The 13,985-nt window shown below is 33.6% G+C and overlaps 1 protein-coding gene across 5 annotated transcripts in view; it reads right to left on the minus strand.

Moving 5' to 3' along the window:
* The window catches only part of VPS13C (vacuolar protein sorting 13 homolog C), a 196,905-nt gene that overhangs the window by 106,500 nt on the left and 76,420 nt on the right, over nucleotides 1–13,985 (minus strand). For all 5 annotated transcript variants that reach the window (XR_010123963.1, XM_054450335.2, XM_054450337.2 and 2 more), the window contains 11 exons: nucleotides 13,155–13,284; nucleotides 12,404–12,482; nucleotides 11,586–11,725; nucleotides 8,242–8,395; nucleotides 6,305–6,384; nucleotides 5,021–5,080; nucleotides 3,633–3,795; nucleotides 2,773–2,889; nucleotides 1,684–1,787; nucleotides 1,306–1,473; nucleotides 520–824 (listed from right to left, as the gene is read on the minus strand). Coding sequence is in view for 4 of the 5 variants with exons in the window: in XM_054450335.2 (XP_054306310.1) it covers nucleotides 520–824; nucleotides 1,306–1,473; nucleotides 1,684–1,787; nucleotides 2,773–2,889; nucleotides 3,633–3,795; nucleotides 5,021–5,080; nucleotides 6,305–6,384; nucleotides 8,242–8,395; nucleotides 11,586–11,725; nucleotides 12,404–12,482; nucleotides 13,155–13,284 (1,500 nt within the window). In the remaining variant the exon portion in view is untranslated. The remainder of the gene's footprint in view (nucleotides 1–519; nucleotides 825–1,305; nucleotides 1,474–1,683; nucleotides 1,788–2,772; nucleotides 2,890–3,632; nucleotides 3,796–5,020; nucleotides 5,081–6,304; nucleotides 6,385–8,241; nucleotides 8,396–11,585; nucleotides 11,726–12,403; nucleotides 12,483–13,154; nucleotides 13,285–13,985) is intronic.

Consider the following 13,985-nt stretch of genomic DNA (forward strand, 5'->3'; position numbering starts at 1 on the left):
GGGCGACAGAGCAAGACTTCATCTCAAAACACAAAATAAAAAACTCTCCTGGGCCAGGCGCGGTGGCTCACACCTGTAATGCTAGCACTTTGGGGGGCCAAAGCAGGTGGATCACCTGAGGTGAGGAGTTTGAGACCAGCCTGGCCAACATGGTGAAACCCCATTTCTATTAAAAAAAAAAAAAAAATTAGCCAGGCATGGTAGCGCATGTCTGTAGTCCCAGCTACTCGGGAGGCTGAGGCAGGAGGATTGCTTGAACCCGGGAGACAGAGGTTGCAGTGAGCTGAGATCACACCACTGCACTCCATCCTGGGTAACAGAGCAAGACTCCAACTCAAAACACACACACACACACACACACACACACACACACACAACAATGACAACAATAAAAAAACCTGTTCTGTGTAATGGAACAGTTTATTTGAATAAACTGTGTTGGGTAGGAATTTCAAGTCATAAAATTTCATGGAAATCATGAATATAATATTAAAATCCATACTTATTGAACGAGCATACCTATAAAGTGTAAGCTTTGTTAGCTGCACATCCATTCTATCAATTACTGGAGGATTTAAGTAGTCTTCATCAGACACCAGACTGAACTGATTTTGAACTCTGATTAACCCAAGATCTATCACTACTGCATTGGTGGAAATGGAAGACTGTGGGATGACTATAACCGGTGCTTTCAAATCAATATTGAATGAAACACGAAAACTCCTCTGGGCAAGATCTTTCACACTTGTGGCAGCCTTTTCTGCAGCCTGGGCAGTGGCAGCACTCAGAGACTCTTTGGCTGTCTGGAAATTATTCAGGAAGTTCTGAGGACACAAAGCATAAAAAGAGAAATGCAAAGAGAATACAGGCACATCAATAATAACACTATCTTCTTTTCATATATGTGGTAACTTTTTTTTTCCAATATTTAACTTTCCATTGAGCCCTATTTTTCTAGTAGTAGTAAGAAATTACTGATAATCCATCCATAGCTATGAGCTGCCTGAACTGAGATAATGTTATATGGTTAAGGAACAGAGAAAGAAATTTTTTTTCCAATAATTTTTATACTAAAGAATTTGGCTTCATTATATTGTAGCAAAAATAATTTGTTCTAGACAAAAATCATTAAATGATTCACATTTCTACTGTTAAATAGGGGTTTTGATCTCTACATTCATGCATAAATATAACTAAAATAATGCCCACTCTAAAATCCAAGGTTTATAACATTTGCCATCATAATTATCACACTTTTAAAAGTATTTCAAAGTTGAAAAATCAATATACAAATAATTATTTTACCAGAAGTGACATAAGGAATTTATGAAGATAGACAATCTGAATACAGCCAACATTCAGAGATAGCACACCATCCACTTTGGACATGTCAGTATACAAATCTCCCTCAGTAGCATCTGGATACAAATCCAAATTAAAACGGAAAACTTCATTTCCCATTATTGACACAGCCTGAAAAACAGAGACTTGAATGTACTCTATCCAGGAAGGTAATGACAAAATAAAATCCCATTTACAAAAGGCTTTACATTTATAATCTTTATAAAAACATTTTTCTATTGAAGTATATTTCATTAATGTTTTGAAAATAAAATACATTTTACAATAGAATCTCATATTCAGTCATTAAAGAATATTAACTATCTGTTTACAATCACCTACTTTCTTATGAACTGTCTTTGGATCAACATCTGTGACAATAACATTTTCTAGTCGAGTAAAAAGTGACTGCTTTCTTGACTGGAGAGAAAGGGAGGAATCCAGGCCTGAAAAAAAAAAGTGTATTATTATAATTTCTACAGACCTACCATAAATAAGATCTTTCTTTGCATTACATTATTTTATTTTGGGGTGACTTTTTTAAATTTAGCAATGTTTCAACTCCCAATGTATAAATAAGTTGCAATATTAGAGTTTTTTGGTTTTATAAACACCAAAACTTATAAATTCGTTAAACAATAATTACCTGACTTTTCAATCAGGGGAAGAAATACATCTAGTACAAATAGATTATCTCAGGATTTAAGTAAATTATCTTTTATACCTTATATCCAGTCATTTATATGGAAACTATAAAAGTTTCACAAATCAGACTAGTAGATGGGCTGACAGTTTGGAAAGGACAAAGGAAAAAAGCCCCTAGTTTTCTAGTTTTTAAGTTCTTAAAAAATTTCATTAAACATATTCAACATATTCTTGACCTTTACCAGGTCACAACAAGCTAGTAAAAGTAAGCCAGAGGAAAAGCTAGATGAGTTTTGGCAGCTTTTACCTAAAAGAACATAATGGGCTCATAGATATTGTCACCGTTATAAGATTGCTTTTCATAAGGAAAGATAAATAAATACAAACACGTAATTATATTATATATAAAAATCATATAAAGGTAAAAAAAAAAAAAGATTAAAAAATTACTAGAAAGCACGTCCACAGACCTTCACCTAAAATCCAGACTGACACTTCTCCTAGCCCATCAGTAGCATTCCTACACTGACATCAGTATCCCTTTTCCACTTCCTAGATAACTCTCAGGAAGGTCCCAAACACCAGGATATGTGTAGAGTTCAATTGGGATAGTCAGATTCTGACCAATATCTATATCCCAAAGAGAGGAAGCATACAATCCAATTATGTCTTTTCAGGTTTCATAGCTTAGAGCCCTTTATTTGTACATTCTTTAGCATTGCAAAGAAAAAAAAAGAAGGAAAAGTTTATCTTTTCGCCAATTTTTAATGCCGTGTGAACTTTTACCTTGAATCTTGATTTCGGCGATATTGTTCTTTTCGTTGCAGATGATGACACAGAAAGCATTCAACTTGGCAAATAGCCTGAAGCCAATAATGTCACTATCTCTGGAGGATACAATCACTAAAAATAAAACAAAGCATCTATCACACAGTGAGATTCTAGTCATCTACATTCTATTAAGGTTTATTCGCTATATTAAGTGAACCACTGTTACGTTAAAAAAAATTATAACATTCTCCAACTCTTAAAGATTCAAACACTTTTTTTTGCTTTATATATTCTGTAAAGTTTGCATTTTTAATAGTGAAATATTACTTTTGTAATTTAAAAGCAAGAAAAAAACTAAAATAAATAAGGACACTGAACCTCAGAAAAGTTAAATAATGTGTCTAAGGTTACATGGTTGAAGTAGCAAAATCAGGATGTGAACCGAGTTCTTCCTGATCCAAAACCTGGGCTCTTGGCCAATTAGATGGTACTCCTGAACCCTTCCCTACCTTTGTGTCTCTGAGCCTTAATTTCCTTATGTGTAAAATGGAAAGAAAGACTAACTCTTTATAAAGCCCCTTCAGAAGTCACTGAGACGGGAGGAAGAGCTCAGTATAAATACAGGTCTTCTCCCCCTATTACCTACCTAAAGGCTTCCTATACCACCACCAAAATAAGAACAAAAACAAACATTTTTAAAAACAACAGTATTGATTACATTTGCCTTATATATCAGGTGCTCGCATATAATTTAATTTGAAGAAAAGGGGAAAATGGTATTTAAATGACCGAGTCAGATAATCTCTAGTATTCCTCATTTAGCTTTAGAATTCTAAAACCCTTGCTAACAAAAAACAAAAATGTATGTTTCATACCTTTTGGCAGAGTTGAATTTTTTTGTTGTTTTTCAGTTGAAATTTGTACCTCCTTGGCAACACTTATGCTTTGATCATCAGATGGAATAATGGTTGTGAGGTAATTAATAGAAGCGACAAGAGCTTGTGTTTGCAGCAACAGATTCAAAGACGAAAAGGCCACCTAAAAATGTTTTAAAGAGAAAATTAGTTTTCCACAGCCAATTATAACCTGTAGTCTCCACGACAGACCCAAAAGATTCTCAGGTGGGCTTACATCATTGCTTTCCACCACTTAGAAGGAAGAGTAAAAAGTGGAAGATTCACAATCCCCTTAAACAGGGAATATATGGAGACAAATTACACTTACACACTTCAGGGGTACATCAGAATATTACAGTAACCTAATTACTCCATTTCCCAAGCATAATGGTTATGAAATCTATACTCTGCTTCTCATGGCTATCCTGATATTTAACATGTAAGATGGATTCTTGTATCTTCAATGGACAATTATGATTATATAAAATTATAAGTCAAAAGGCGAAATCCCAGAACCACCATGTGCTACTACTATGTCTAGAAATGATATCAAAGGTGGCATCCATGAGATTTAAATATAAAAAGGACAATTATGAATGGGTTACTAAGTGATCTTTTCAAATCACAATAATGGTCTTATCATTTAAAAAGAAACACAATATATAACTTGTAGGGAAAAAGTACTACTTTTTTTAAAACAATCGCTCTAGAAAGCTAAAATAGCAATACAAATTGATTTCAAGAATGGGTAGTTTTCTAATAGCAAATTAATATAAAATAAAAATCTCTGTTTATAAAAATGAATTTCTTTTCATTTTCTCATAACACTAAATGGATATAAAAACAATAAAAGGTTCACAATATTAAAACTGATTTCCCCATCTCTCAAAAAAGTGTGAGCTAAAACTCACCTCTCTCCTTTTCTTTTTAGTTACCCATAAGTACATTTTGCCCCTCTTACTCTAAGCTACTATGTTAGTAGTGCTTTGACTTCAAAAGTGCTCAACATCACTCCTTATATTTTATACACTTTTTCACCTGTACATCAAACAATGGTATCTAGTTTGGCTAGTTTAGAAACCTTTTAGTTCTTTGTACATGAAAGTTCTTTTGTCTATAGCATTCCCTAATTTAGAAATAATACTGAAACTTCTAAGGATGTTAGGATGTGACATAATAAAACAACAGCTTTACTAAGCTGAATCATAAACACAGAGCATGGTAAGTATTGATGAGGTTATTTATAACTCTTATTGGTCCTTGATTATGTCATCAAATTACCCAGTCAATACTCCTCAAAGGATACTAGAGGCTTTGAGAGTAGGTTATTTTCAAACAGGATAAACTCCTTTAACAGAATTTCTTACCTTAACTGTTTGTTCAGTTTTTCCAAAAGCAGTTTGAAAACTAGGTCCATTCTTATCAGCCTGAAAAAAGAAGTAAAAGTTCTAAAGAAGGTACTAGGATCAAAGTAAATAAATCACTTATTTATTATCTCTGGTTAATTTATTTATAGTTATAAATGTATTTTATATACATTGTATATTTAATTTTATTGCCTTTATTTTAAAGTTACATCCAAATAATGTATTTATTATAATAGTGCAAATGTGTTCTCCTCTTCAAACATGGGAGAATATTCACTTCTGGGAAACTGTAGCTAGGAATCAGAATGACAAACTCTGAAGGTTGTAAGGTGTAACAGTCACGTAGCCCATCTATCACCTAATGCTTAAATCCTCCCCATAAAGTCTTCAGCAAGTCTATTTTTTCATACCTCCAGTAAAAGAAACCTTGTTTCTTTACAAAACTAATCTTTAGAAGCTTTTATTTAATGAGGTCTTCACACTGAGTCAAAAATCTATCTCCCATCATAACTAACCATTGGTCCTAGTTCTTTCTATCCCTTGGGAACATAAACAAATTCAAACTCAAAGATTTACCTCCTGTGAGAAGTTTCCGGCCTTGCCAATTTCCCTGCCCCTCTGTTCCAATAATGCTTTGTGCTTTTCTTTAATTAGAGAATCAATCACATTATATTCTAATCATTATTTACTTGTGCTATCTCCCTACTCGTCTACAATTTTCTTGAGAACAGGGAATGTTTTTCATTTCTGTATCCCAAGCACCTAACAGTACAGACATCCAATAACACATCCAGAGGTATTCAATAAATAGCTGTTGACTGATTAAACAAATCAACTAATCTTGAAGGCGGCTAAATACCATCAGTTCCTTCAGTGTTTCTCATACAAAATATTTTTGTGGCCCTTCCTATTCCTGGTATTTGTCTTCTGAACCCAATTTAACATGACTTTATCCTTTTTGACGCAGGATACTCAGCCAAATGTCACCTATATATGACCTATAATCAGTATAGGTATGTGGCTATGCCCTAGAAGACAAATGGTACCTACTTCATCCCAGGCTTCCATCTCTGGGAACAAGAAGTTTAGTGACTTTGTATAATAATAGCCCTGTACTTAAGTGAAAGAAAAAGAAGGTGTACAAATGAAAAAAGAAACAGATTTCCTTCTAATTAGAAACTGTGATATACATCCAGAGCCATTAGTAACTTACTGTCATATTTTTCCTTCCAGAGATATAGTTTGGAGTATACAATAAATATATAATCATTATATAGCCCTTACCTTAATATACTCCACTTTCAAAAGATCTAACCCAGGTTTGTCAGAAGAGCTAATCAAGTGAAGGGGCTTCTTTTTGGATCCTAGATTAAAGAAAAAGGAAAAAAAAAGTGTTTCAAATAAATTGCTCTTTTGTAATTTGAAACATTTTAGATTTTTTAAAATTTGTTAATTAAGCTTTAAAAGAAAATCTTTGCATGCTGTCACAGTTATTAAATACAAAGGCCATCACTGTTGAAGAAATTAACCAATCCAAATTGTTACCTCTGACATCCAACTTAGACAAAAACATGCATATTTATTTTCACCTGATTTCACAGGTGACTTCTAAAATTGACAAATAATTTATTTTACTTCTATTAAAGAAATGTAAATAATTTCCTTTTGTTTAAACTATGAGAGGTGACTTAAAAGAGGAAAGCTTTCTTTTTGTTTTTTTTCCTTAAGAGAGAACTGTTAAACTCCTTTTTAACTTAAAAACAACAGGTACTGCCAGATGTCCTTTATATCCTGAGGTAGATGTACCAAGGAACTGCCTCCAAAAGCTGTGGAGGGAGAAGTAATTTGTCCACCATTTTATCCATCTTTTGTTATTTGCAATTCTGTAACTCTTGCTTCTGAGAGATCTCAAAATTTTCCCTTGACTTCCAAGGGCATAACCTTCACTAAAGGAAAAAATAGCCTAGAAAATTTGTTATTTACATTTTTTCCCTCAAGACAATAATGTAAACCTTATCTTAACACAGGTCCTATAGAAATTACTAACACATAAAATATTTTTCTTCTAAATTGAGATTTGTTTTAGTTTCAACTATTAAAAAGTTATAAAACATAGGTCTTTACACAGTCAGTGTTCTATATCCAAGGATTCCAATCCATAGTATAAACCAACTTCAGATTGAAATATTAAAAAAAATTAAAAACAACAATAAAAAATTAAAAATACAAACATTTTTAAAACCAATATGGTGTAACAACTGTTTACATAGTATTTACAATGTATTAGGTATTAGAAGCAATCTAGAGATTTAAAGTATATGGAAGGCTATGCATAGGTTATATGAAAATACAATGCCATTTTATATAAGGAACTTGAGCACCATGGATTTTGGTACCCACAGAAGTCCCAGTATCAATGCCCCACAGGTACCAAGGGACAACTGTATTTGACTAAAGCATTAGGGAAATATTAGGGAATTTTAATTACTGTAGATTTGTCCATTCCAACATGCCTCAAATACCTGAGCACACAATATATACACTGAAATGAATAAACAATCAAGAGTTTCTGAAAGAACTAACTTTACATCCTATCATTTTTATTTTTATAACCCTGGTGTTTCTTGTGGTATATGACAATCAGAGTTTCTGAAAGAACTAACTTTATGTCCTATCATTTTTATTTTTATAACCTGGTGTTTCTTGTGGTATATGAATACTATTTAATAGAAAGAACAAGGCCTTCAATAACATATGACCAGAGATAAACTCTAAGTTTTGTCATTCATTAAATATAGGATATTAAGTAAGCCACTTAATCTTTATTTAGCCTTTATTTGTTTATAAAACAGGAATAATATTCCCCATATCAAGGGGATTTTTACAGACTCTCTGAGGCAAAAGATAATATTAATTAAGAGCACAGACCCTAGGGCCAGATTTCCAGGGTTTTAATCATGGTTCAGTCAATTATTAGCCCTGTGACGATTAGTAAATAAATACAATCAGTCTGTGCCTTAGTTTACTTACATTTAAACTGTAGATTACAACACTGCCTACCCCATAGCATTGCTATAAGGATTAAATGAGTTATTACTTGTAAAGTGCTTAGAACAGTGCAGCTATTATTTATTATAAATACAATACAAACGAAAGTGTTTCAGATACTCAAAAGTGCTATCTTTATTATAGGCTATTATTTCTATTTTTATGGCTATTACCTTCAATTTCATGATAATCCAAGCTGATTTTCTTTAAATAAGATACCGCAGTTAAGTCAAATGTTCTCATTGTAGCCTCTGTTCCTAACTGAGTAACATTAAATACTAGAATTGTATCTTCTTCTTTCTGCTGTTTAGTAAATTCCAAAATCACCTAAAAGAATTAGAGTCAATGAAAAGTTGATAAGAAGTCTGAATCATACTTAAAATAATGAAAACAAAACCTTTCTCCATACACATCACCATGAGAATAGTAACTCTGCTCATACTATAGCAAAGTTATTTAATATATAGCTATTTAATATAATTGGAAATTATATTAAATATAATTTAATAGCTATTTAATATAAATGGGAATTACAAAACTTTATTGTTGAGAATATAAGTACATTTATAAAAAAATTATGACAAAATTTAACTTCATTGTTTACGTTTTCTAATTTAGTAAAATAGGAATGTATAGATTCTTTCTGAATATGATTTTCTTAAACCTGTATTTCAAAGCAAAAATCATGTTTAGTAATTTTTTTAAAAGCATCCCCATTAAAGTAGAAAGCAAGACAAGATGTTCACTATCATACTACTATTTAAGTTAACTCTGGAAATTATAGCCTGTAGATTTATCCAATAAAAAATAAAACATGGTAATTTTTAAAAGATGTAAGTGCTTTTGATAGTCTAATCAAAAGGTGTAGATCTTTGTCTCCACCCTTTGAATATGGGCAGGCTTGTGAATGCTTAAATCAATAGAGTAGAAAGGAACTGATACTATAAGGACTTCTGGTGTCAAAAAAGACCATGATACTCTCACCTGGGAACACTCATACTGCGGGAAGCCAGCCACCATGTAAAAAGTTCAACCACTCAGACTACCATGGCTTTTACCATGCTGAGTGGCGGTAAAGTGTTTCAGTCAACAGTCCCAGCTGAGCTCCCAGCCAATAGCCAGTATCAACTGCAAGCCTCATAAGTGAGCCACATGGACATCCAGCTTGAGGCTTCAGATGACTGCAGCCCCAGTCAACATCAGAATGCAACCAAATGAAAGACTATACACACAATTACCTAGTTGAACCCTTCCAAAATTCCTAACCCACAAACCTGTAAGCAAAATAAAATAGTTGTTTTAAGCTATTTAACTTGATAGGCAGCAATAATAACCAGAATAATATAAATACTGAAAAAAGGCAAAAAATACTATTATTAGCAGATGTTATAATTACATACTTAGATAACACTTTAAAAATACTTAAAGAAGAGGCCAAGTGCGGTGGCTCACGCCTGTAATCCCAGCACTTTGGGAGGCCATGGCAGGCGGATCACTTGAGCCCGAGACTTCAAGACCAGGCTGGGCAACATAGTGAAACCGCATCTCCACAAAAAATACAAAACATTAGCTGGGTGTGGTGGTATGTGCCTGTAATCTCAGCCTTTTGGGAGGCTGAGGTATTCTGTTATAGTAACAGAAAACAAATTAACACATTCTTTACCACCATGAAGTTTACATTCTAGGAAAAGTTGGAGAAAATGAAGGTTGCTGTCTTGTCTTGGGTGGTCAGATCTTTCCAATAAGATGACAATTGAACAAATACCTGAAGTAAGTTAAAAAAAAAAAAAAAATCAAGCCATCCAGGAAAAGAGTGTTCCAGGCAAAGGAAATAGCAAGCACAAAGAATGTGCTTTGGTATACAGAAGGAAAAACATAAGACAACTGTAAGCTCCATGCGGCAAGAACTTTACTCACTGCTATTTTCCAGTATCTAAAATAATGTCTGGTAATAATGGCACATGATCAATACCTATTGAAGGGATAAATGGAATATGGCTAAAGCAGAGTGAGCAAGGCAGGAAAGAACTGGCCAGTCACATGAGGTGTTACAAATGTAAGGCCTTGTAGGCCATGGGAAGGACTTAGTCCTTTACTTTTAGTGACATTTGAAGTCAGTGGAGGATATTGAGCAGAGTAGTAACCTGATCTGACATTCCCTTTTATTTTTATTTTACTTTATTTTATTTTAGAGACAAAGTCTTGCTCTGTCACCTAGGCTGGAGTGCAGTGGTGCAGTCTCAGCTTACTGCAACGTTTACCGCCCAGGTCCAAGCAATTCTCCTGCCTCAGCCTCCCGAGCAGCTGGGATTACAGGTGCCCACCACCACGCCTGGCTAATTTTGTATTTTTAGTAGAGATGGGGTTTCACCATGTTGCCCAGGCTGGTCTTGAACTCCTGACCTCAGATGATCCACCCACCTCGGGCTCCCAAAGTGCTGGGATTACAGGCGTGAGCCACCACGCCCGGCCTGACATTCACTTTTAAAGGATCAGTCTGGCAAATGACATAACAGAGCACCTGATGGAAGCAAAGACAGTTAAGAGGCTATTGCAAAATAATCCAGGCAAGAAGATTACAGTGACTTGGACAGTACAGTAGCAGCAGAAAGGAAGAGCAATCATCTGAATGCATTTTGAAGTTAGGGTCATGGGATTTAATGATATTTTGGATGTAGTATGGAGAAAGAGAGAAGTTGAAGAAGGCTAACAGTAAAGAACATACCTTTCTCTAAACAAATACCAATAATACTTAGGTTTGTACACACAGCTAAAATGTAGTATTTCTGACATTATATTTTACGACATGCTCTCACTTTGGCATATGAAACAGTCAATACGGAACACCTCCATTTTCTATCCTTTTTGTTTTATTAGCAAAGCAAGACAAATTTTTTATAGAAATCTGGAATACATGGAAAAGGAAGCAGGCACATATAAAAACCTGTAATCTCACCACCCAGAGATGAACACTGTCTGTCATTTACCAAAGAAAACATATAAATATAACTTCAAATGGAATCATAATATCCTTGGTATTATAATCTTTTTGTTTTCCCAAATAATGACATACCATGAACATCTCTCCATGTTTCCTTTTACCATATGACTTTTAAAGTCTGTAAACGTATGTTGGAAATTTAGGTTATTTACATTTTTCCAAATCATAAACATGATAATGAGCAATATTATTTAGCTTAAAAGTGAAAGGTTTAAAAAATTAAAGTAGGCATGTCATAAAAATTTTCTGCAGAAAAGTAAGTCCTAATTAAAAGTCTAAGCTCTACCAGAATAAATTAGATATGCCACAGATCACTCTTACATCAGTTTTTTTTAAAAGCATTTCATTTTTAAAAATCTTTGTGTGTGTGAGAGTGTGTATGTGCATGTGTGTTGGGCAGCAGGAAAGACAGAGTACCACATTTTTAATATACTTGACATTTGGGTCTAGCTTGAGGATAGCTTACAAGATAGTGACAGCCAGAATATATCTATTTATAGACAAAAAAGCACATACTTCTTTAATTTCAAACTTGAGTAGAAGATTGATGAGCTCCTCATTTGGGACCTCTGCAGCTTTTTTAAATTCTGATCCTTTCATACTTTTACCAGTCTGTGGTTCTCCATCTTCAGCATCAAAATACTCATCATCAGACTCTAAAGGAAAAAGACATTTATTTGATCTGAGACAATGTATATTGAAAACTGCATGAAACACTCAAACCTATATCTCTAAAAAGTGAAATTCATTTATTAGATATAATCTTCATATTCAGCATCAGAATAGCTGCCTTTTTTAAACTTCCACCAAGTGACTCAACCTGACATGTAATAATATTTGAAATCAAATAGCACTATGTTCTTTTCTTCAATGGTTCTGTTTTTCCCTATAGTTCATTCACTCAATATTCAACAAAATATTTATTGGGCATTATCTACCACGTGGCTATGCCAGCCACTAAGGATACCAGAATGACCAGGATAGACATGGTCCTGTCCTGATGAAGCTTACATTCTAGTTCAAAATTAAAACAGATCAGTTAGGTCAAAGCTAGAGAAAAGCTCATTAGAGACTGGGGCCAAAAAAAGTAGTTTATTTAGAATCTGAAGCATTGTCAACTACAAAAAAAAATCCCTTCATTTGTCCAACGAAGACAGAAACTTGGGCTTAAAGGGGATAAGAGACTCAAAGTCACACTAATGTAGCACAACTAGAACTAAAACCAGTAAATTACTACAGCACTTTCAGATTGCCCTTATTTTCTGAAAATGTTATCTCTATATAACAATGTATAGGCTTAATTTAATAGAGAAAGAGTATTTTACTTTCCTTACCTGATTCCACAGTGTCTAGCAACAGTGAAGTACCAAGCAGACCTTTTGTCCCACCTGAAATAATAGGAATTGAGGATACCTAGCAAATACAAAAAGTTTTCTTAAAAAGGATGACTTGGCAGGATTAAATGTCATAAATGAGAGGAAGACTAAAAAGTAATAGAGGACAAAGAGATATGGAAAGACACATACACACAATATAACACAATATACAAATCTTCCAACAAGATATATTGTGTAATCAATTAATAATTGGCTAGAATTTACAAATTATTAAGTCTACCACTCACATCTACAAGGACAAAACTAAGCGTAGCTCTAGTAAGTTAGTCTATTATTACTATATATCATTTACATTCTGTCTATTACAATATTAAAGTACATCTTTTTTTATAGGTCCTTGGCACATGGTATCACCATGAGCTGGCTTTATCAAACTTCATTTCAAAGTAGAAATCCAACATTTCTACTGTGTAAAGACCAATTCCAATTAAAGTGACCTAGAACTTATAAGTCTAACACATAAGAAAATTTTATACCAATTGTTTTATTTGCAAGATTCTAAAGAAGATTTTTGTTAGTTTTTTTCCCCTCTAACTTTATTTAAAACACGTTATAAATTTGAAAGACATTTTACTTTCATTTCTGTACTTTTGGTCCTTTCACTTATAAACCTTGCCCTGAAACTGACTTTTCATCACTGCTCTAAAACAATAAATATAGGGTTATACATTTTATTGTATCTATTTACCTGTCTCTCTGGAGACTGGGCTGATGATTTCTGTGGCAAAGGTATACTGTTCATCAAATATAGCACATCTTTCATCTTCTGGTCAGAAATTCTCACATGCATCAAAGGAAGTCCTCCTGACACTTTAAATCTAAAAATACAATTCAGTGGTTTTAAGTCAGCATCTCTATATTACAAACGAGGGAAAGAACTGCATTAATGTAATTAGATTAAAACATGCCTAAACTTTTGACGTGTTTTAATCTAATTACACTAATGCCTAATTTAGACAACATTGTCAGGAAATGGGAAGTTCTATGTTAGCTAAGTTTTAAGATAATTTCAACATATCCCTCTTAAGTAGCCAAACCTCTTTAACTTAACTAATTTTTATGAAAATCTTTCCAAACACAATTCTCTACCTTTCAAAACCAAAACACTACTTCTTGGTATCAAAGATTCTTATTATAAACATCAAAGAGTATTTAACCTCATCACTCTCTATCCCATTGCCTTGCTTTATTTCTTTCTATACATAGCACTTGGCAGCACCTGACATATCACATTTATATTTGTTTATTTTATGTCTCCTCTGATTAAAATGTCAGCTCCATGAGGACATCTGTTTTACTCACTACGAATCACCATTGTGCTTTTATCAGTTGCTTACTTTTTGGCAGGTGCTTCTATTCTGTTTCCCTACTCAATGTAATTGCCTCAGGTTTATTTGTCTCAATAGCCTTGTGGCAGCTATGTGCTGGTCATAAAGCTCTTTCTGGTTGTTGTTGTTTATCTTTGTCTTCCTGACTAAGCTGTGAACAGCTCAAGCTGACAGATGCCTAGTTGCTGGAT

Source organism: Pongo pygmaeus, chromosome 16 (genome assembly GCF_028885625.2).
Source record: "Pongo pygmaeus isolate AG05252 chromosome 16, NHGRI_mPonPyg2-v2.0_pri, whole genome shotgun sequence".
NCBI lineage: Eukaryota > Metazoa > Chordata > Mammalia > Primates > Hominidae > Pongo > Pongo pygmaeus.